The 22,695-nt window shown below is 44.3% G+C and overlaps 2 protein-coding genes across 11 annotated transcripts in view; one reads left to right on the top strand and one right to left on the bottom strand.

Moving 5' to 3' along the window:
- Positions 1-1,043: 1,043 nt before the first annotated feature.
- The window catches only part of zfyve9a (zinc finger, FYVE domain containing 9a), a 39,537-nt gene continuing 17,885 nt past the window's right edge, over positions 1,044-22,695 (bottom strand). For 8 of the 10 annotated variants that reach the window (XM_054755557.1, XM_054755566.1, XM_054755538.1 and 5 more), the window contains 15 exons: positions 15,358-15,457; positions 11,946-12,122; positions 11,329-11,492; positions 11,008-11,137; positions 10,588-10,710; positions 10,360-10,515; positions 10,048-10,272; positions 9,059-9,141; positions 8,865-8,969; positions 6,985-7,135; positions 6,834-6,914; positions 4,709-4,871; positions 4,424-4,529; positions 4,179-4,355; positions 1,954-3,801 (listed from right to left, as the gene is read on the bottom strand). In XM_054755557.1, coding sequence (XP_054611532.1) covers positions 3,640-3,801; positions 4,179-4,355; positions 4,424-4,529; positions 4,709-4,871; positions 6,834-6,914; positions 6,985-7,135; positions 8,865-8,969; positions 9,059-9,141; positions 10,048-10,272; positions 10,360-10,515; positions 10,588-10,710; positions 11,008-11,137; positions 11,329-11,492; positions 11,946-12,122; positions 15,358-15,457 — 2,103 coding nt within the window. In that variant the 3' untranslated portion in view covers positions 1,954-3,639. Of the gene's footprint in view, positions 1,681-1,953; positions 3,802-4,178; positions 4,356-4,423; positions 4,530-4,708; positions 4,872-6,833; positions 6,915-6,984; positions 7,136-8,864; positions 8,970-9,058; positions 9,142-10,047; positions 10,273-10,359; positions 10,516-10,587; positions 10,711-11,007; positions 11,138-11,328; positions 11,493-11,945; positions 12,123-15,357; positions 15,458-22,695 lie in introns of those variants that run through there. The other 2 variants (XR_008566411.1, XM_054755603.1) reach the window with 2 other exon arrangements.
- LOC129169315 (uncharacterized) lies at positions 16,266-21,344 on the top strand. The gene is made up of 2 exons (XM_054755636.1): positions 16,266-16,849; positions 18,745-21,344. Exon 2 carries the CDS (start codon positions 18,749-18,751, stop codon positions 20,342-20,344), a length of 1,596 nt encoding a protein of 531 aa, XP_054611611.1. The 5' UTR covers positions 16,266-16,849; positions 18,745-18,748; the 3' UTR covers positions 20,345-21,344.

The following is a 22,695-nucleotide window of genomic DNA, read 5'->3' as shown; positions in this document are numbered from 1 at the left end:
TTAAAAATGTAATTAATAAACGATCGTTGTTTAATTATTGACCATGGCTTATTATTAGTCAAAAATATTTAAAGACAAGTCATATGTAGTATTCTGGTCACTAGGCATCAGTAATGTTACATTGACGAGACATTAGCTGACATTACCCAAACACTGCATGTAGTCACCCATGGCATGTCTGACATGATAGAGTGAAAAAAAAGTTCTCCCATTCCATGTGGAAGTGGTACGTTTTGGAATCTTCCTTTGTCCTTCTTCCCCGCTTGGTTTGAAACACTTGTTTAGAAAAATAAAATCGGAGGCTAACTAGTTAGCATGCTACGTTTAAAGTGGTGGCTGTCAAGAATTGTGTCCCTGCAGTGATCCCGTATAGCCTGCACATTAGATTTGCGCAATGTGGTGTAAACAAAGAATAGGAGTGTAAAGGTGACTGACTATAGGGGTGTTATTTCATGTCTACAGGGATCCAGTAGTGATAAAAAAAACATTTAGAAAGTCATAAACAGATTTTATATGCTCTAACAACAAAAATATTCAATTTATTAATATAAAATTCTAATTAGAAATTCACTTATTGCGGTCGGGTCTGGAACCAACTAACCACAATAAACGAAAAACGACTATATCTAGGAAAACCTTTTCATTTAAAGTTTGTGTAGTTTGAACATCCCCTGTATGGATCTTGACAAGGCCACTGAAAAGTCTTCATTTTGTTTTTCTTCAGACATTCAGAGGTGGACTTGCTGGTGTGTTTTGGATCATTGCCCTGTTTGCGTGGGCTTCCTCCCACATCCCAAATGCAAACCCACATGCATTTTAGGCTAATTTGAGACTCTAAATTGTCCAGTGTGAATGCTTGTAGTCCAGGGTGTACCCCACCTCTTGCCCCCAAAGTCAGCTGAAATAGCTCATTTGAGAACCCAAAGAGGACAAGTGCTATAGAAAATGGGATGGATGGAGGTTGTCATATGAAAACATTCCTATATAGTCATGGTAAAAATGACCTACATTCACATTTTAATTTGTTTTGTATTTATTTCACATACACTACTTTTTTTGTTGGGGGCTTTTGCTGCCAGCAATATATATTTTTTTAGATTTTTATTTTGAAGCACAAAGGATAAACACAGAATTTGGGCCTTTTAGGGCATTTGAACTGATATTAACAATAGAAAATCATTTTGAACATAAAACTGAATAACCTAAGAGGATGTTGATAATCATAATAAAAATGCAAAGCTGACAAAACCAGTGTGTTGACGTGCAGTGTTTTCATTTTGGACAATAAGGTCCAACAACAACAACAACAACAAATAGAAATGCTAATTGTTTGGATAGGAGAGATGAAGGTGCACAAACGGTAACACTTAACCCCTCTCGTTTGGCATTTAGCAGACTTGTTGGCATGTAAGTTTGCTACAGTGGATCTGAGTAAGCACCTGATTGTCTGCAGAGGAGATTGTGACAGTTGTTTGGCTTGAATGAAATAAATTTCGCATGAATGAGAAAGGACTGTACAAAGCTGTTTGCATCTTAACACAAAAGGGAAAGAATACATTCTTAGGTGTTGCAGGTCCATGTCGCTGAAGGTCCAGAGCACCAAAAGGTCCTCCGCTCGCCATCACACACCACACATCAGAGAAACCGTTGAGGCCCAAACAGACGCGGCTTCTTGCACGTCTGCAAAATTTTGCAAAGTCAGGATTTGTGGAATTTGGACAAAACGTGCAATGAAATACATTCAAGATTCGGCTCCATCCAAAAAAACAAAACTCACTCCCTGTAGGAAGCATTGTATCTCCACAAACACTGAACTCGCTGGAAAAACACTCCTGGAAATGGCTTAGAATCCAGTGCACTGTTTCTGCATTTGATTTCAGTTCTTATTCTAATATATATAATGCACGCACGCACGCACGCACGCACGCACGCACACGCGCGCACAATTGTGTGAAAAAGTGTTTGCCCCTTCCCGAATTCTTATTTTTTTGCATGTTTGTCACACTTATTCAGATCAAACAAATTTACTGTAAATATTAGTCAATGACACAAAAAAAAACCAACACAAAATGCAGCTACCTACATGATCCTGTGTGAAAAAGTGAGTGCCCCCTAAACCCAATAACTGGTTGGGCCACCCTGAGCACCAACAACTGCAATTCTGCAAACTGCTTTGTGATAACTTGCAGTGAGTCTCTTACAGCGCTGTGGAGGAATTTTGGCCCACTCATCTTTACAGAATTGTTGTAATTCAGTCACATTGGAAGATTTTCCAGCATGAACCGACTTTTTAAGGTCATGCCACAGCATCTCAATAGGATCTTGACTAGGCCACTGGAAAGTCTTCATTTTGTTTTTCTTCAGCCATTCAGAGGTGGACTTGCTGGTATGTTTTGGATCATTGTCCTGCTGCAGAAATGCTTTCAGCTTCAGGTCACAAACAAATGGCCAAACATTCTCCGAATTCATGGTTCCATTTATCACAGCAAGTCTTCCAGGTCATGAAGCAGCAAAACAGGCCCAGACCATCACACTACCACCACCATATGTTGCTGTTGGTATGATGTTCTTTTCTGAAATGCAGCATTACTTTTATGTCAGATGTAATGCGACTCACACCTTCCAAAAAGTTAAACTTTTGTCCCATCAGACCACAGAGTATTTTCCCAAAGGTTTTGGGGGTCAACAAAATGTTTTCTGGCAAAGTTGAGATAAGCCTTAATGTTCTTTTTGTTCAGCAGTGTTTTTGTCTTGCAACTCTGCCATGCAGGCTGTTTTAGCCCAGTGTCTTTCTTATGGTGGAGTCATGAACACTGACTTTAACTGAGGTACGTGAGGCCTGCAGTTCTTTGAATGCTGCAAGGTGGCAAACACTTTTTCACACCACTGTATGTCTCACGCACACTGTATATGTATATGTATATGTATATGTATATATATGTATATATATACACACACACACACACAGACACACACACACACACACCTTTATGTGATTAAAACAACATCAAAATAGTTTTGTATGTTTTTTTGCCTGATGACCAGTAAAGCATTGCAACCTTTGTCTGTCATTAGCAGTCCTGGAGCAAAGTGTGTGTTATTGTTGTGGAATCTCTGGAGACTTTAAGCTGCAGAATGCTTGTCTGTCTCCAAGAACACGCAAGTCATTGCATCTGGTGATTGAGGAGTAAAGCTTCAAGAATGAAACAAAAAAGCTTTGATGGGTCACTGCCGGAGGCACTGAGCACCGGGTGCAAAAGAAAATAGTAAAAATAGAAAATAAGAAAGGGCACCTGGTGCATTTGTTAGCTGTCGTCCAAGCTGCTCAAAGGTATTCCAGGCTCAGCATCTGTGCTGCTACAAGGAGGCTTCACTTTGGGGACTTTGTGGGGAGAGCTACATGATGCCACCTGGTGGTCACTGACAGCACTGAGCTCACATTTGGAACCTTTTCATGCAAATGTTTGAAAACCTCCTGCAGGTGTTTAAGATGCTGATGATTGTTGCTCCTCCTTGTTGCACCTCCTGACATCTGATCCGGGTGCAAACGCATAAACCTGGCCTGACCTTTTATCTGTTGAAATGGGAAGGTGGAGATTGGTGAAGGTGCTTGTTGCTGGTGGTTCAAGTCACCAGCGTCTAGGAGATGATCTCCAGGATATAGAAGACCAGCTCCATCACAACGGGACCCTCGCTCAGTTGGCATGCGCCACCGTGGATGACGGGGATCAGAGCGCTGTCCAGGTCGCTCAGGTACTGAGGCAGCAGAGGCTGTCCGTTACTTCCTGCCAGGTAGCCCACCTAACAGAAACACTGGCGTTAACAGCTGTGGCTGTTGACAACCTCCTGATATAGTTGTTTTTAAACGAACTGCACAAGATGACAGTAGTAGCATTTGTCAGCATCCAGCAGCGTTATCTAGCTCTGCATGCATTTTAAAATGTTGCTACTCAGATGTTGGTGTGAAAGTCTGTCCTGTTGCTGCTATGTTGTACAACATATTTTCGCTATCTCATGCACTCCAAATTATTATTTAAGCTAATACCAGTCTCTTTCCAATTAACGGCCATGTCATTTTTGCGTTTTAGTTCAAGAAAAGTACTGACATACACTACAGCATTTATAAATGTGTTCAAGTGTCTCGTCCCTTGTGCCAAACAAATTAGCCATCTTGCTACCTGGTCCGAGTCCAGCGTGACCCTCAGCCCCAGCTTGGCCATGCCGTCCTCCTTGAGCAGCTTGAGGTGCGGGCAGAGCGCTGTGCAGAAAGCTCTGGCCACATTCTCTGTCAAGCGACTGTGGTCGGCCGGGTCACTCAGTCCGTTGGGTTGATCGTCGCTGTGGAGAAAGAAGACCTACAGAGGACAATGATGCTGTCAGAGGTGCTCACCTCACAATATCTTTGTTATTTGCCATGCATTACTTCCGTCCAGCGGATCACTTTTCCATTGGCTTTGAACTCTGAGCCGTGGAAGATCTTTACGCTGGCGATTGACTCCATTGATCTGCCATCAATTGGGCTGATGACACTGAAACACAACACAGTGTTGGCTATGAATAGAACAACATATTATTGTGCTTGGGTTTACAATACTGCTGTTGATAATATTTGGACCTTCTCCTCTAGCTAAATATAATTACCAAACCATGAGATGCAGGTGCAGGGGAACCTAATGTTGTGGCCTTTCACCGCTTCTGCAGGTCTTACCCCTTGTTGAAGTTGTGGTCGTCTTCCGTCCACTGCACGTGCACCAGCTCTCGGTTCTCCTCCTGGTCGGCTTTCCCGCATGTGATGCTAAAGTCCTTCATGTCCCTCAGCGTTTGCCGCAGCAAGTCCATGGTCTCGGCTGTGATCTGGATCATTACACCATCTGAGAGAGGCAAAGACAGTAGATGTTGATGACTGCTTTGTTGCTTCTTTGACTCTTGGAATGAAAACATCAAATGAACAACATCAAATGTTTACTCTGTTTTTGTGTGCAATTATAGGAAATAAATACTACATTGACCCAAATATACTCCCGATCAAAATTTTAAGATCAGCTGAAAAATTGCTAGAATTATCATTTTGCACATTTGGATCTTAATGAGGTTTTAAGTAGAGCTACAATATGCAAAAGCAAGAAGGGGGAGTGAGACAAAAAAATTTGGAGCTTGTAATTTAAACAAACAAAAAAAAACGAAATAGGTTGTTTATCAGCTGATCAAAAGTTTAAGACCACAGGCTATAAAAGCCAAAATCTGCTCAAAATATTCATTTTCTGTCAGGCATTCACACTGTCATGCCCTCCTGATGGCTAAAGCTAAGAAGCTTTCTCTTTTTCAATGTGGTCGGATTGTCGAGCTGCATAAGCAAGGCCTCTCGCAGCGTGCCATTGCTGCTGAGGTTGGGAGCAGTAAATCAGTCGTTCTATATTTTTTTGAAAGATCCTGAGCATTATGGAACAAAAAATTCAAGTGGTAGACCCAAAAAAATGACACCTGCGCTGAGCCGGAGGATCCGATTGGTTGTCCATCAAGACACAGGGCGGTCTTCCACCCACATTAAGGCCCTTACTGGTGCAGACTGCAAAGCAATAACCATCAGACAGCATCTGCGAGAAAAGGGTTTAAAAAACAAAAAACGAATTCAAAGACCTCGTCTCCTTCAACGCCACAAAACTGCCCGTTTAGACTTTGCCAGGGAGCATCAAACATGGGACATTGAAAGGTGGAAAAAAGTTTTATTCTCTGATGAGAAAAAATGTAACCTTGGCGGTCCAGATGGCTTCCAACGTTACTGGCATGACAAGGAGATCCCACCTGAGATGTTTTCTACCCGGCACAGTGGAGGGGGGTCCATCATGATCTGGGGTGCTTTTTCATTCGGTGGAACGATGGAGCGTCAGGTAGCGCAGGGTTGTCAAACGGCGGATGTTGCAGCGGGCATCCCTCATGACTGAGGGCCCTCGTCTGTGTGGTAACAGCTGGGTTTCTCAACAGGACAACGCTGCAGTTCATAATGCTCGCTTGACCAAGGACTTCTTCAGGGAGAATAACATCACTCTTTTGGACCATCCTGCATGTTCCCCTCATTTAAATCCCATAGAGAACATTTGTGGATGGATGTCAAGGGAAGTTTATAAAAATGGCCATCAGTTCCAGACAGTTGATGCCCTTGGTGAAGCCATCTTCACCACTTGGAGCAATGTTCCCACTAGCCCCCTGGAAACACTCACATCAAGCATGCCCAAACCCATTTTTGAAGTGATTAACAAGAATAGTGGAGCTACTCATTACTGAGTCCTACTGAGAACATTTTTGGTTCTGGTTTGGAGAGTTTTTTGTTATTTTTTGAGCGATGGTCTTAAACTTTTGATCAGCTGATAAACAGCCTATTTCAACTTTTTTTGTTGTTTAAATGACAATCTCCAATTTTTTTTTTGTCTCACTCCCCCTTCTTGTTTTTGAGTATTTGTAGCTCTACTTAAAATCTCATTAAGACCCAAATGTGCAAAATGCAAATTCTAGCAATTTTTCAACTGGTCTTAAGATTTTGATCAGGAGTGTAGAAGACAAATACAAGTATTAGTAGAACAACTACTTCTTCCCAAGCCAGTCAGAGCTTGCTTACACACACACAACAGAAATATGATACACTTTTTAGTTCAATGTACCAAAACATGTTTTAAAAGAAAAATTTTGTCTTAAGTGGTCTTGAAAAAGATTGGTGTCTTATATTCAGTGTGGTCTTCTATTTGGGTCATTACGCTATTGCTTTATTAAATCACATTCCCCCTGTCCCAGTTCCAAAAAATATCTCCTAGCTCCAAGTGCTTTTAGGTAAGTCTTACCTTCTACGATGCTTGTTTTGGCCAAAAAGCCTGATGAGGCCTTCAGGGCCCCGCTGAACACGAAGAAACAGGCGCCAGTCACTGAAAGCAAAGCACATAGGAAATGTTCATTGTGCAAAAAAGACGAAAGTTAGAGTTTGCATGTGGTCACCTTTGCGCGGCTGGTGATGGATGCTGATGGCCTGCGTCTGGTAGTTGCCATCGTCGTTCTGCACGCACACCAGGTGGGAGTCGGCCCTCTCGTTGAAGCACGCCCCCATGGCCAGGACATGCTCATTGGACTTGTTCATGGCTTTCATCAGCTGCAAGGACACGCACACGCTCCATGTGTGATTTAAGCTGCCCTTCAGACACCAAAGCGCTGCCTTGCTACGCCACACTTCCAGGGCACTGAGGTGACAGATTGCAGGAGAAAGACGGCGGGTATCAGCGGCCCCACATTTTCATTCCCAGGGATTAGTTGCATGCTTGCCTAGCAGAAATAAAAGTGAAAATGTGGACGGATTTAGCCGCTCGCTCCTTCTCCTGCAAGCTGACAGCAAAGATGGCTCCACTTCACATAAGCCAGATCAAAGCTGCCACCGCGCCTGCTGCAAACAGCCAGAGCCGCTTGCAAAACCGCTTGCTCACAGGTTGCAGTGACGGCCTTCAGCATGGACCTCTGAGTATCTACTTGTGTGTCATATGACATCGCTACAATGGACATTTCAAGTTAGAGGTGCCCTAGAGTCTGTTTATCAGCACCAAAATCTATCATCTCCCTCACTTGCTTGCTTTTCAGAGAAGAGGCGCTCAAACCCCCTCTTTTCACGTTGTGTCTTTTCATGACATGAAGGTAAACTCTCTTACTCATGGACATGATTCCACCTCTGACCCCCCCCAGCTAGATGAACCTGCCCCCTGTATAAAAAAAGCTTGACTACACATCATCAAAAGCAGCTTGGCGCTCTGGCAACTATCGATTGGTCAGCTACAGACGTGGAGCTCTAAGTTTGATTATTGTTTTTTTTTCAGTGAATAGGCTAAGCTAGCTTGATGTTGAAACGTAATGTTAGCATGTAGCTTTTTCAACAGAAGTTATTTTGACAGCGTAAAACAGAAGCAGCGTTGACACTTTTCACTGCAAAAGCTGCCATTCTCCCTTGGTGGCTGTGTCCAGTCAAATCTGACTTATTTGAGAATATTGTTAAAAATAAGCTGCACGTGTATTCATCAAAGACTACTGTATGACAGTTATGATGCTAAAAGTGTATTTCTAACCCAATACAATATATGTGGCAATTACGGTGACTTGTTTAATACCCATGTGACAGAACCATAACATATTATTACACATTATTGATACTAGGTGGTTGTACACAGTAAACAATTGGTAAATCTAGGATACACCAAACAACGAACACATACCAGGGACCACTGGTATGCGACAACTATTGTTGTTCCTAAGTTACAAACTGTATAGTAATGTGTAGTAATTTCATTCTCTTCCTCTCTGATTCAAAGGTTATTAAGCTAATCTGTGCTCCTGTAAAAAGTTGAAGTGTGAAATAAAACTCACGAAAATCTATTGTTGAGTTGATAAAGTGTCCTCTGCGATCTTCTCAGCCTTTTCAAGTTCAGGCTGGTCCAAGTCCTAAAGAACTTTACAGGCTGTTATGTAAGACTAGCACCGACACACAATAGTGGGATGGAGTCGATCCAGCAATGTTTTTTGAGGTAGTATTAGAGCCACTACAGAGGTGGGACTGCAACTGTATGCCATCCACACAAAAATCCTGCAAAACTGTGGCATCGGAGTTGTAACACAACTGAGGATGCACGGTTGCCTTTGACACAGAAGTCAGCAAAGTGGGACATTTTTTTATGTTTCACATTGCAACACACCATCACACAATCAGATATACGACACCTGACAACACAACAGTTCAGTCTTGGAACACCCTTCCACACAGGCAGCACCCTGCCTCTGTTACAGCTCTGATGCCACCTGTGTGAGGAACTTGTCTCCTGGTGCTGCACTAGAAGACTCACTTCATTGTAACGGTTGCTGGGGATCTTGATGCTCGTCTTCTTCACCTCCATGTCCACCACCAAACCTTTCACCACCGGCAGCGCGTACTGGTAGTTGCGGAAGTCCTGGAAAACACAGAGGCCGTGAGGCCACTAGAAATGATGAAGATGATGATGATGAGACATGGTACAGTCACAGTGAAGGAGGGTCTTACTGCTAGCAGATTCATGATGGTGTGACCCGTCTCGCCGAAAAGCGGCTTCCGGAAGCGGACGCTGAACAGCGGGCATGGATAAACTGCAACACATGCAATTCAGATGGTGTTACATTGGTGCCACTTAATATAATGTATATAAATGATCTAGAACACTGGTCCCCAACCTTTTCGGACTGTGGGGATTGTGTTTTCTGAGAGAAGATTATCACATTCACTGTTTGATGAACTGTGTGCTAACAGGCAGCGTGCTACCATGAATTAACTTGAGGTTGGGCACTGAATAAATATGCACATTAGCACTTAATAACATCATCAAATCTTACCTTTATGCATTTCCACATAGTATCAGCATTTGGGAACAGATATGAGGTGAAAGAAAAAGGGGGAAATACAGTTTTGTAGTCTATCTGTGCAGAATGGGAGAAAGTTAGATGGTGTGTCCAAAGACCGCCAAACAAAGTGGGAAGGGCTGGCGCTCAACCAACTGTGGAATTTCTGATTGTATATTATTTTTTTGAATAGGATATTGGCCCATATTTCCAAAATTGATATCCATTTGCAAATTGGTGGTTGGGGACCCCTGATCTAGAACACTGGAAAAAACACACCGCAGTTTCATTGAAAGTGCAGGCCATGACCACAAGGAGGCAGTAAATCGCAGCAGCGAGCACTTCCATTCTACAGAATAGGGGAGTTTTTACAAAGACACTCCAGATGTTTCAAACTCCCAAGAATAACTTCAGTCTACTGAGTCTGATGATGACCTTTCCTTCTTGTTCTTCTTGCATCTGTGAACTACGCTCCCATCAAGACCAAAAATCCTCATTTAGGGAGCCATCCTTGTCACTTGTGGATTATGCATTTTGAACTGTGAACAGCAGTGTAGTTTGTTGTCAAGTTTCGGCTCTTGAATGCATCAATTCCTCTGCTAGAAGCACAAGAAAGAAAACGTGCAAGGATCATAAGGTACGGAGTACGGCGCTCACATCGGTACTCCGCGCCCAGTCGCAGCATGAGTCGAATGGGGAAGACCTTGGCCCAGGGAGTCTCCCACTTCTGGATGAGGACTCCAAAGAGGAAGGGCGGGTTGGGAAGCAGCAGGTCCTGCAACGACTGGAAGGAGGGGCTGATGTAGAGGAAGCCACCGTGCTCCTTGCTGCCCAGGAAGCTCTGCGTGAAAAAGGAGTGGCTCAGGTGGCTCAGCACATTGCCTGACAGGACCAAGGAGGGGAAAGACAATCAGGGCCATTTCACATTTGAAATTGGGCTGCAAAGACAAGCGCCTGATAAGTTCTTACCGCTGAGGGCCTCCTGGTAGAGGTGCACAAAGTGGGTGAAGATGTCTTTGGGGAAGGTCTTCTCGTCAGGTAGACACTGGAGAAGGATCACCACCTCCGCCTGGCCGACGGCGTGCATGCCCTTTGTAGTCACGTACCAGCACTTCCTGTTGACGTCTGAAGAAGCGCAAGCATCTCAATGTCTTATGTCAGAGGGATATGATTAACACTAACTAGCCACTGACTCACAATTGACAAGCTTGACCATGACCAGCAGGTTTGCATTGAGGACGAAGACCAGCGGGTCCGGGCCTCCCTCCTCCAGCTGCTGCATGAGGACCATCGCTGACGGCCTCTCCTCCACTGCATAGTCTGCACATGGAGGGGGCGGAAGCAAACGGGAACAGAGAGGTCAGTGGAGCAGTGAGGAGGCAACGTCCATTAAGCAGGGGAGCATCAGAGTGTGAGAGTTCATATCGGACAAAAAGCATTGGGACAAATGACAAATGATGAAGACCACTGTCCCAATTCCTTTGTCCATACAGTGAGCATACATGATCAGTATTGATGTGAATGGGTGGTGAAAGCACATGGAGCACACATGCATCAGAGAGCACAATGAGGAGGGCAGGGAGGAGGAGGCAAGATGGTGAGGATGAGGGCAAGCACCTGTGATGTGGCCTCCCGTACCTCCTTTGACTCCAGTGGAGATGAGGATGGGAGGAAGCCCGTCCTCCGGGATCAGGCTGAGGGCGCTACCCACGGGGCTGCCAAGCGGGCCCACGGGAGCCGGAGTGGCCTGTGTGTAGAGACAGCAGTGTGTGCAATGTGTATGAAGATTAAAAGACAGAGTGAGGAGAGCCTTTGGGGAGATAAGAAGCATCAGTAGCTTACAGTGCTCTGAGCCTGGTACTTACTCGTACTCTTATTCCAAGAACCCTACACAACTTATCTGAGCCCCACTTTAATGCTAAGAGTGTGTATGCGGACCTCTACCAACTCCGATCTGGAGAATTTGCTTGCATACGCCAAGACGGCCTGTGACTGCGAGGGGGTGGAGCTGGAGACGGGAGGTTTGGGGGACTCTGCTGTGTCCCCGTTAGGTAGACCGCCATCGGAAAACCAGACTCTCCTCTGCTCCCGTGTCATGGATGCTACAGTGCAATGAGACACAGTGAGTGCATGCACACTTTAGTCAAGGTAGATTTTGCACAATTAAAACATTTCATTGGACGGCGGCTTGTCTACAGTATGTAGAGTATGCACGGAATGCCTTTGCGGCGCCATATATGCTTTTTCCTGTACAGTAGACCCATTATGTCCCCAAATCCCCATTGCTGGCATTATAGCTACAGCTCAAAATCATAAAATTTATACTAATCTGAAGAAACTGGAGGTCAACCTTAGAGCATTGCATTATTCCATTGCATGATAAATAAAACTTTGTACATTTTAGTTACATGTCAATTAAAAGTTCAGTTTAATTCTATAACTGTATTCTCCAAGTACACAAATAAAGAGACATGATGATGTGCGTCTCATTAAGAAGCATAGAAGCTTTTTCACTGCTGGCATCCATCCATGTAAAAAAGACGTCAAGGTCATACCCTCGTTGCCAGGCGGCTTGAGGACCCCCACAGGCACCATGACGGTGGGAGGAGGCGAGTTGAGAACTCCCGAGGCCTGGGCCTGCTGCAGAGGGGGGATGGTGGAGCAGTACTCGGCTGGGTTGTTGGGGTTGGGACTCTGGTTGCTGATGGCGACCTGCGACTCCAACGTCGAAGCTGGCCGAAGTACACAAGGCATTTACTCAAAAGAACAATGGGCCTAATTCAGGAACAGGAACAAAAGTCCTTCTTTTTAAGAAGATGAAGGCATTTTGGCATGATTTCTTAGCAGGGGACACCCCCTACATACTCGAAACCAGGGGCGTCAAACTTGTGTATAATTGCCTCATATTATTATTACTAGGGCTGTCAAATGATTATCTAATTAGTTTATCATGATTAATATTGGAATGTGAGTGTGAATACTTGTTTGTCTATATGTGCCCTGCGATTGGCTGACGACGAGTCCAGGGTGTACCCCGCCTGTCGCCCGAAGTCAGCTGGGATAGGCTCCAGCATGCCCCCGCGACCCTAATGACAAAGAAGCGGTATAGAAAATGGATGGATGTGGATGGATGATTAATATTGCACACGTCTGAAAATCTATTTACCTAACACTAGTTTCTTCAGTAGGAGCAGAACATTTGAATCACACTTAGATTTTTGAGCATACATTTGAGGTACATTTGAGGTACTTAAATGCAGAAAATTTTACTTGCACATTAAGACTTAAGTACGTTATAAGAATATCCACTTATTGTTTTTCTTTGTATTTCTGTTTATTTAGACCACACATGGGCCGCACGGTGGCCGAGTGGTTAGCATTTGGCCACACAGTTGGGAGATAGAGTGGGTTTGAATCTCCACTGGGCACCTCTGTGTGGAGTTTGCATGTTCTCCGAGTGTGTGCATGGGTTTTCTCGGGGTACTCCGGTTTCCTCCCACATTCCAAAAACATGCATGTTAGGTTAATTGGAGACTCTAAATTGTCCATAGGTATGAATGTGAGCGGGAATGGTTGTTTGTCTATATGTGCCCTGCCATTGGCTGGCGACCAGTCCAGGGTGTACCCCACCTCTCGCCCGGGATACCAGCATACCCGCATATCGACGCATGAGGATAAGCGGGTGGATGGACAGACCACACATACACACATAATAAAGATGTTGTGATGTTCAGTCTCTGTGAATGCATCTCATGGTCGTCTAGTAACAATGAGAAAGCGTTGTTCCCAGGACGAGCTGAATAGAGACGTGTTTGTGAGTTGGAGATGCATATACGGTGTTGAAATTGCACTGCTGTTGATGTGTTCAGATCAGAATAAAGTTAGAAATGGGCAGCAAACTCTGTGGGGACGCTACATTGAGCCTCTGTCGTCGTAACTGGGAGGCACGGTTTGCCATCATGTGCATGCGTTAATTGCGTTAACGTTCCATTTTTGACAGCCCTAATTATCACACATTTGATTATTTAATTTACTTATATTATTTATTTCAAGCACAAATTGGAGTACAGTGTTGCGGTTCACCTTTAGAAAAAATGTTGCGGGTTTTTTTTTGTTTTGTTTTTTTATAGTGCATGAAGCCTGCTAGAGGCAGCCAAGACCTTAAAGAAGAATTGCATTGTGGGAAGTTGAGTGTCTCTCTTCCCTTGCTCGTCTGTCTGCACTGTACATTGTTTTCTGCGTCCTGATGGGCTGTAAACCATATTGACATTAAATCAATCTCCTTCGTGCCGCCCTGCGTGTGTCCTGTGTCATCGCTAGCTTGCTTGCTAGCTTGAAAATGAATTTTCGGTTCAAAAGGAAAAGGGCTTCAACAATATGTTTTAACAAGGATACAAAAATGCTACAGTACAGCGGAAAGGTGCCAGGATGAAAAGGCACAGTCACAGGAGAAAAAATACGTGTGAGGGACTTAATAATTTCTTGTGTCCTACCTGTAGGTTGATCATTACAATTCAAATGAATGTTTGAACTTGTTTGAGAGTGTTTAAACAAGAGAGAAATGTGATAAAATGTTAATGCCTGTCTGAGTAAAGTGTATAAAGTGTATGGTGAGGGGTTTTACAACCTTAAAACATATATAATCATTGTAAAAACATGAAGTCGACAACTTCGCGGATTTTACTTATTGCAGGCTATTTTGGGAACCCATCCCCCACGATAAACAAGGGAACACTGTATACAAGTAGTTTATAATTCATTTTAATAGACTTTGACACTAAAAAATACGAAACTCCAATTGCATGCAGAACAAATGTTCTGGAAAAACTGAAAGAACACAAGCAAGAAAAGTGTCTTTTGGAATATTTTTGTTTTTGAAATTATTTTTATGTCATACAATATAAATATTCAAAACAATTTAAAAATAAAAGAATAACAATACAAATAATAATTTAAAAAAAAAGAATTAAAAAGTGTCTCATTATATGCATCATTTACAGGCTTTTGCGGGCCACATAAAATGATATGGCAGGCCGAATTTGGCCTCTGGGCCTTGAGTTTGACACCTGTGCTCTAAACACGCGTTTCTTTTACTATGTATATATGTTTCTATTCTAAATATGTATTGTATTTAATTATTATTATTATAATAATGAAGCTGCACGTGTGGGTTTTCTCCGGGTACTTCAGTTTCCTCCGACATTCCAAGAAGATGCATGTTAGGTTAATTGGAGGCTCAACATTGTCCATAGGTGTGAATGTGAGTGTGAATGGTTGTTTGTCTATATCTGCCTGCGACTGACTGGCCAGGGTGTACCCCGCCTCTTGCCCGAAGTCAGCTGGGACAGGCTCCAGCACACCTCTGCGACCCTAGTGAGGATAAGCGGCATAGAAGATGGTTGGATGGATAATAATGAAGCCGTGTAGTTATAGACCGTATGGGCTGAGAAAGAGCCTGGGAAAAATGCAAACATTTTATGAACATGAAGCAGTACTATAATATACCATTTGAATCTTATTTGTTATATTATATAATATTATAATCCTAGGTGAATCTTGTTATTGTAGTATTTTTTATATTATTTGAGGAAATTATCTTGATTGACTATGAAGAAAATGAGTTACTAGAAAATTTGTATTTTTTTTTAAATGGGATTGAAGAATCCATCTCTGAATGTTCTGAACTCCTGTTTCCATGCCAGTGTTGTAATGAGTTGTATAGTACTGCCCAGAGGAGTGGTCACATAGGTCATTGCAATGTTTTGTTCTTCTGTAGTCTACAATCTAGTCAAGTCTAACTCCAGAACGGCTCTGCTGGCTTCAGCCTAGTACTGCACTCCTCCCCAGCAATGAAATAAAACGCTTCTCATCATTTTGTGAGTCGCGGACACCTGTAGTCTTATATTTTAGCATGTAAAACAAGCTTGTAAGTTGAAGAACTTTCTTATTGGCAGTTTTTGTGCTCACCGCTGGTTAGAGCCGAATGGCAGGTGACGCACACACGAGCCTCCTTCCTGTCCATGTAGGCCAGCTTGCATTTCAGGCTGCAGCAGGTCGCACAAAATACCTGCAATAGCATGCATGTGGAATCAGAACCCATTTAGCGCAGTTATCTTTGTAAAAGCAGAAGGTTTGATACAGGTCCAGGACTGGGTGGCATGAGATTGTGAAGGTGTACATGATTCTGTGGCAAAGAAGTGCTTCACAACAGATGAGCAAGCCATTTGAGATGGTGTCTAGTAGTTCATTAGGTCAAAGATGAGTCCTATGGTTCTGGGGCCACCTTTGAGTCCATGGCTGCTGGTGTCAGTGTGACTGCATTGCCAGCTGGCACAGACAGCGTTTGTTTGTCGCCATGGGAAATTAAGTAGGAGGCGGGTGATTTTACAGTGCTGCATCAGCTACAAGCCACGTCTTCACTCCAACATGCTGTGCCTGACACCTGGCTATGTAGGGGCGGCCATACAGTGGAATTATTTTAGCAATGCGCTAATCTTCAAACTCAGCATTATTAGCTTTCTAAAGGCAAAAAATGGGTAAAGAAAAATGCAGTATCACCCCAACATTTCAGTATATCTCGTCAAGGTACAATGCTATAAAAAGCCAGCTTGGATCTCCTTTAGAGTAGTCAGTGTACAGCTTGTATAGCAGATATATAGACAGTGTATATCTCTTTCTTCTCTCTCCGTTCTCCCTCTCATCGATCTATATACATATATCCACATATACAGTGGTGTGAAGAAGTGTTTTCCTCCTTCCTAAAACTTTTTCCACATACACAATATCACCATTTCTCTCACGTTGTTCACAAATCTGTCTAAATCTGTGATAGTGAGCACTTCTCCTTTGCTGAGATAATCCATCCCACCTGTGAAAGGGTGATGGGTTTGTGTTGTTCTGAACATCCATTTCCCAGGATACGAATGTGAGAAAGGGTTTGTGTTGTTCTGAATATTCACTTCCCACTGTATGTCTGCTGACCTTGCCTACCAGGTGCTTGATACGAATGTGAGAAAGGGTTCACTTCCCACTGTATCTTGTTATGGTCTTGATACGAATATGAGAAAGGGTTTGTGTTGTTCTGAATATTCACTGATACGAATGTGAGAAAGGGTTTGTGTTGTTCTGAATATTCACTTCCCACTGTATATCTGCTGACCTTGCCTACCAGGTGCTTGATACGAATGTGAGAAAGGGTTTATGTTGTTCTGAATATTCACTTCCCACTGTATATCTGCTGACCTTGCCTACCAGGTGCTTGTTAAAAAATAGTAACTCTGCGTGCGAATGCCTGAGTTTCAGGGCCGGCCACCCCGTTCTCACGCTCGCACGAACAGACTGGTATAAAGAGGGGAGAGCGAAAACACCTAGACGGAGTCTGCTGCGGGTTGTGATCGAACGCCCAGCCGATTGACGCGAACTCTTCCACGGGTGTTGGCTCTCCACTCTGTTGGCGTAGGTAAGAGGCTTTTTCGCTGCAATCATATATCTTGTGTGTTGATGCTTAAATAAATACGCCCTTGTTTAGGCTAAAATACCTTGATGTGTCTGTGTCATTCTGTGTGCCGACTGAACACGATCCTCTAAAAAATATTCTAAAACATTTTTGGCGTTGTCGGCAGGATCACGTTCAGCTGCATGCAGAATGGCTTTGTGCTGTATGAGAAAAGTGAAGACTACAGATGTCCTCACCATGGAGGAAGTGTCGTCAGGGTGGGTAGCCCCTGACGAGGTGAAAGGGATAGGCGCCGTCTTACGACAACGCGGGGGACGCCCTGGGCCGTGGGCTGGCGATATCCCTGTAGCAAGCGCGGAGGCGCTGTTACGAATGTTGAACAAGGTTGAATATAACGAGGAGGCACCCTTGAGGGGAACACAGGAGAGTTTGTGGATCTGTGCAGAGGCATGGAAGGAGCGTAATCTAGCGGTGGCGAAGGCCAACGCTCAGACGGCGCAACAGACCAAGCAGCTGCAGGATAAGGAAAAAGAGTTAAGGCGAATGCAGTGCATAATGGATAAGACCGTTATGTGCCTGTCGCAATTGATTCGTGCCGCCCAAAATCGTTCATCCTGTAAAGTTGATGCGAAGCAAGTTCGCTCCTTTGTGGCCGGGATGAGTGAAGATTGGGATCCCGGGGGTTGGGATGGGGACATATGGGGAGATGACCCAGACGAGAGGTTGGGACCTCTCCCCGATCCGCCCCCGGTTCGAAGTATTTATCCATCATTAAAGCAATTTAAGAAAATGCAACCTGTTACACGACGACATCAGGTGCAAGGCATAGCAGATATGAGGCAGATGGTGGACGCACAGGGGCAGCCTGTGATAGGAGAACACGGGCGGCCTGTGATGGAGCCTGTGCTTGAGGTGCAGGAACAGCGGTTGATTAAGGAGGACTTTACACAAGATGAGGGACTCTGATTTTGTCGAGATATAAACAAAGGGAAGAAGAGGCGAGTTAAGTTTGAGGAGGAGGATGAATAGGATGAAGGCCAAGCCCAAGTCCTTAAGACTACCTGGTCCGCCACGGATATACGGCCTCATGTAGAATTAGAAATTTATTGGAAGAAATCTGTACAAAAGGTAACAGCGTTGGTGGACACAGGGGCTGAGGCCTCGTTGATTAGTGGAAATCCGGACAAAATTAAAGGAAAAATCGTGCCCCTAACGGGAATTGGGGGACAAGTAGTGTAAAAGTATAACACTACCACCAAAAATCGGACAAACGCCCATTAAAAAGTATACCGTTGTAGTCACTCCCATAAAGGAGTGGATAGTGCGAATGGACATTTTGACAGGAATGACTTTGCATTTAAGACACGGGAAGTTTATGTTTGGAGATCTTAGGAAAATAAAGTCTGTTTTGGTGGGAAAAGTGCACATGGCACCATTCCCCATACCTGAAGCGACGACGTTAATCTCCATGAAACAATATAGAATCCGTGGGGGTCAGGAGGAGATTACTAAAACAATAAAAGATAAGGAGAAATTGGGGTAATTTGTAGATTATGGGGGGAACAACCCGTGGTTGTACAAAAGGATGACAAAATTGCACAGTTAATAATTAAACCATGCAATATGACCCCAGTACAGGAGATTACTCCACCTGAGGTTGTTACTTTTAGAAGTACTAGAGGTTTTGGTTCAACAGATAAGGTGGGAGCTAAAGTGTGGGTGAAGCAGCGGGATGGTCCTCCACAACCCGCTGAAATTATAGCACAGGGAAATGATGCTACCGTGAGTGTCATGTATTCAGGACAGGAGAAATGGGTCAATGTACCTGTGTCAAAATGTTACTTAAGGGAAGATTAGAAAGTGTAGGATGCTATGTCCAACTGGGCTTCTTTGTGCAGGTAAATGATCAACTGGAAACGCTTTACTGGAGTGCCAAGGAGGGCTCGACATCGACAAGATGGCTGGGGACCGCGGACCTGGTGGTGCCGGCTCTTTGGTCAAGCGCCTCCTTGCTCTTGGTGTCATGGTGGCCCACTATTGGGGAACAACCCAAGAAACGACCTGGAACGAGTGCAGGACCACGTGAGCTGTCCGGCAGGTCAAGCATGTCTGATGGCCAACATCACCAGTGACTGTAACATCTACGTCTGTTACACATGCCTGGCACAAACTCTTCACGTCCGAATGGCCCAAGCTACTCAGAGGACTGTGGTGTCATGGACAATCAAGTTTCCAAATCTCCCAACATGTCATCAACGACGTCGAGAGTGGTATGACACGCTGCTTGGAGGGACTGGAACGGTGTTGGGGGTGTCCAACACCATCGACGGGGAGGTCACGCGTACAGTGCTGTCGACCACTGGACAGTATACATCACGGGCGTTACACCAAGTTGGGGAGTGGTTACCTAACGGGATAGGTACACAATTGAGTAATGTCAATTTATGGACGCATCAGTACAATTGGCAATTTACTATGTTTAACGAAACTTATCGCTCCTTAATGAATCTGACCCAAATTGCCAATTGGACTGCTTGTAATATGCAAATGTTACATGCACGCATTCAGAAGGAAAGGTTTATAACTGGAGTTTATACAGGGAATTATCATCAGTGGAGAAATACTTGGAATATTAGTCAAAAACTATGGCTCCAACTATTTCCGGAACAAACTGTTTGCAATAGCACCCAATGCAAAGGTTATTGGTATCAATACAATGTAACTCAAGTGAAAACTGTACGCCGATATGAAGTACTTCCGGTAATATCAATACATGGATATCATTATCTGCATGTGAGTGGAGAGTGGTTTGAAGCCGCAACAAATACGACTTATGACACTGATTTATGTGATAAAACTGATCAAGGGATGGTATGTACTTTACAGATGGGTCACGCTAATCCATGTTTGAGTGATAGTCAGGTAACATTATGTGATTGGAGTGTTGAGACACCACGAGACATGCTATGGCAGGTAGGGCCACATTACCTATGCATAGCTACCATGAGACAACACCCACAGTTACCTTCAGCTCCATTCGTTGGCTGTCTTAATGATGTACACCTGTGGCATTGGAATAATCAAACGTACTATCTCACCAATTACTCCCAGGAGTCCAGATTGTCAGCGGTGCAGTGGGAGGTTTTGCGCCACCCCTGGACTGTGTCTCTGGACCGGTTCAAATGCGCATTGGACCGGTCCACAGAATTGAAGGATCTGATACAAAGACATAGGTACAATGTCACGCGGTTGTGGGTGTCCACATTAATAGCTGGGGATGAAGTGAAACATGTAGCGAGGCTAGTGCAGCAGAGTTCCGCCCATCATTGGTGGGATATTTTATCTGGAATGTCTGTAACTGCCAGGAAAACCATACTGCCACCCTTGTTTATTTTGGCAGGATGCTTAATTATATTAACCTTATGTAACGTATTCACTTGCTTGTATGTTAGACGAGCTAAAAGACAGCTTGAGAGAATAATTTTTAATCAGTGGTAGTAGTATGCGAATTGCTGTGTGTGAAAGCGATGCCCCTTTTGGGCTTACCAAAATTGAGGTAATTGTGGAAAGCGGGGGACCGGATATTTATGTTTGGAATTTCCATGTTGCGGGGAATATGATGTGGGGTGAATTTGTCTGTGACACACGGGCGGATTTACTTGAGAGGGTGCAACACGATCTGGTTAATTGGAATAATTGGGAGGGGAACATGATGAATAATGAAGATTTTATGAATTGAGGAAAATGATGTTCAGAACATCAAGAGTGGAATGTGAAAGGGTGATGGGTTTGTGTTGTTCTGAACATCCATTTCCCAGGATACGAATGTGAGAAAGGGTTTGTGTTGTTCTGAATATTCACTTCCCACTGTATGTCTGCTGACCTTGCCTACCAGGTGCTTGATACGAATGTGAGAAAGGGTTCACTTCCCACTGTATCTTGTTATGGTCTTGATACGAATATGAGAAAGGGTTTGTGTTGTTCTGAATATTCACTGATACGAATGTGAGAAAGGGTTTGTGTTGTTCTGAATATTCACTTCCCACTGTATATCTGCTGACCTTGCCTACCAGGTGCTTGATACGAATGTGAGAAAGGGTTTATGTTGTTCTGAATATTCACTTCCCACTGTATATCTGCTGACCTTGCCTACCAGGTGCTTGTTAAAAAATAGTAACTCTGCGTGCGAATGCCTGAGTTTCAGGGCCGGCCACCCCGTTCTCACGCTCGCACGAACAGACTGGTATAAAGAGGGGAGAGCGAAAACACCTAGACGGAGTCTGCTGCGGGTTGTGATCGAACGCCCAGCCGATTGACGCGAACTCTTCCACGGGTGTTGGCTCTCCACTCTGTTGGCGTAGGTAAGAGGCTTTTTCGCTGCAATCATATATCTTGTGTGTTGATGCTTAAATAAATACGCCCTTGTTTAGGCTAAAATACCTTGATGTGTCTGTGTCATTCTGTGTGCCGACTGAACACGATCCTCTAAAAAATATTCTAAAACACCACCTCACACTATTCGCGTGCCATATCAAGATGCTGATTAGACACCATGATTAATGCACAGGTGTGCCTTAGACTGCCCACAATAAAAGGGCACTCTGAAATGTGCACTTTTATCACACAGCACAATGCCACAAATGTCGCAACATTTGAGGAGCATGCAATTGGCATGCTGACAGCAGGAATGTCACCCAGAGCTGTTGCTCGTGTATTGAATGTCCACCATAAACCGTCTCCAAAGGCGTTTCAGAGAATTTGGCAGTACATCCAACCAGCCTCACAACCGCAGACCACGTGTAACCACACCAGCCCAGGACCTCCACACCCAGCGTGTTCGCCTCCAAGATCGTCTCAGACAGCTGCTGAAATAATCGGTTTGCATAACCAAAGAATTTCTGCACAAACTGTCAAAACCGTCTCAGGGAAGCTCATCTGCATGCTCGTCGTCCTCATCGGGGTCTATACCTGACTCCAGTTCGTCGTCGTAATCAACTTGAGTGGGCAAATTCTCACATCCGATGGCGTCTGGCACGTTGGAGAGGCGTTCTCTTCACGGATGAATCCCGGTTTACACTGTTCAGGGCAGATGGCAGACAGCGTGTGTGGCGTCGTGTGGGTGAGCGGTTTTCTGATGTCAGTGCTGTGGATCGAGTGACCCATGGTGGCGGTGGGGTTATGGTATGGGCAGGCATCTGTTATGGATGATGAACACAGGTGCATTTTATTGAGGGCATTTTGAATGAACATACCATGACACCGTGACGAGACCCTGAGGCCCATTGTTGCGCCATACATCCAAGAACATCACCTCATGTTGCACCAGGATAATGCACGGCCCCATGTTGCAAGGATCTGTACACAATTCTTGGAAGCTGAAAACGTCCCAGTTCTTGCATGGCCAGCATACTCGCCGGACATGTCACCCATTGAGCATGTTTGGGATGCTCTGGATCGGCGTATACGACAGCGTGTACCAGTTCCCGCCAATATCCAGCAACTTTGCACAGCCATTGAAAAGGAGTGGACCAACATTCCACAGGCCACGATCAACAACCTGATCTACTCTATGCAAAGGAGCTGTGTTGCACTGCATGAGGCAAATGGTGGTCACACCAGATACTGACTTGTTTTCTGAGTCCCCAGACTCAGACCCCAGACCCCAGTCCCCAGACCCTCCCCCAATAAAACAAAACTGCACATTTCAGAGTGGCCTTTTATTGTGGGCAGTCTAAGGCACACCTGTGCACTAATCATGGAGTCTAATCAGCATCTTGATTATCTTAGCAAAGGAGAAGTGCTCACTATCACAGATTTAGACAGATTTGTCAACAATATTTGAGAGAAAT

The sequence above is a fragment of the Dunckerocampus dactyliophorus genome, chromosome 2 (assembly GCF_027744805.1).
Source record: "Dunckerocampus dactyliophorus isolate RoL2022-P2 chromosome 2, RoL_Ddac_1.1, whole genome shotgun sequence".
NCBI lineage: Eukaryota > Metazoa > Chordata > Actinopteri > Syngnathiformes > Syngnathidae > Dunckerocampus > Dunckerocampus dactyliophorus.
Note: the sequence above shows the minus strand (reverse complement) of the source record. Positions and strands in the feature narration are given on the sequence as shown.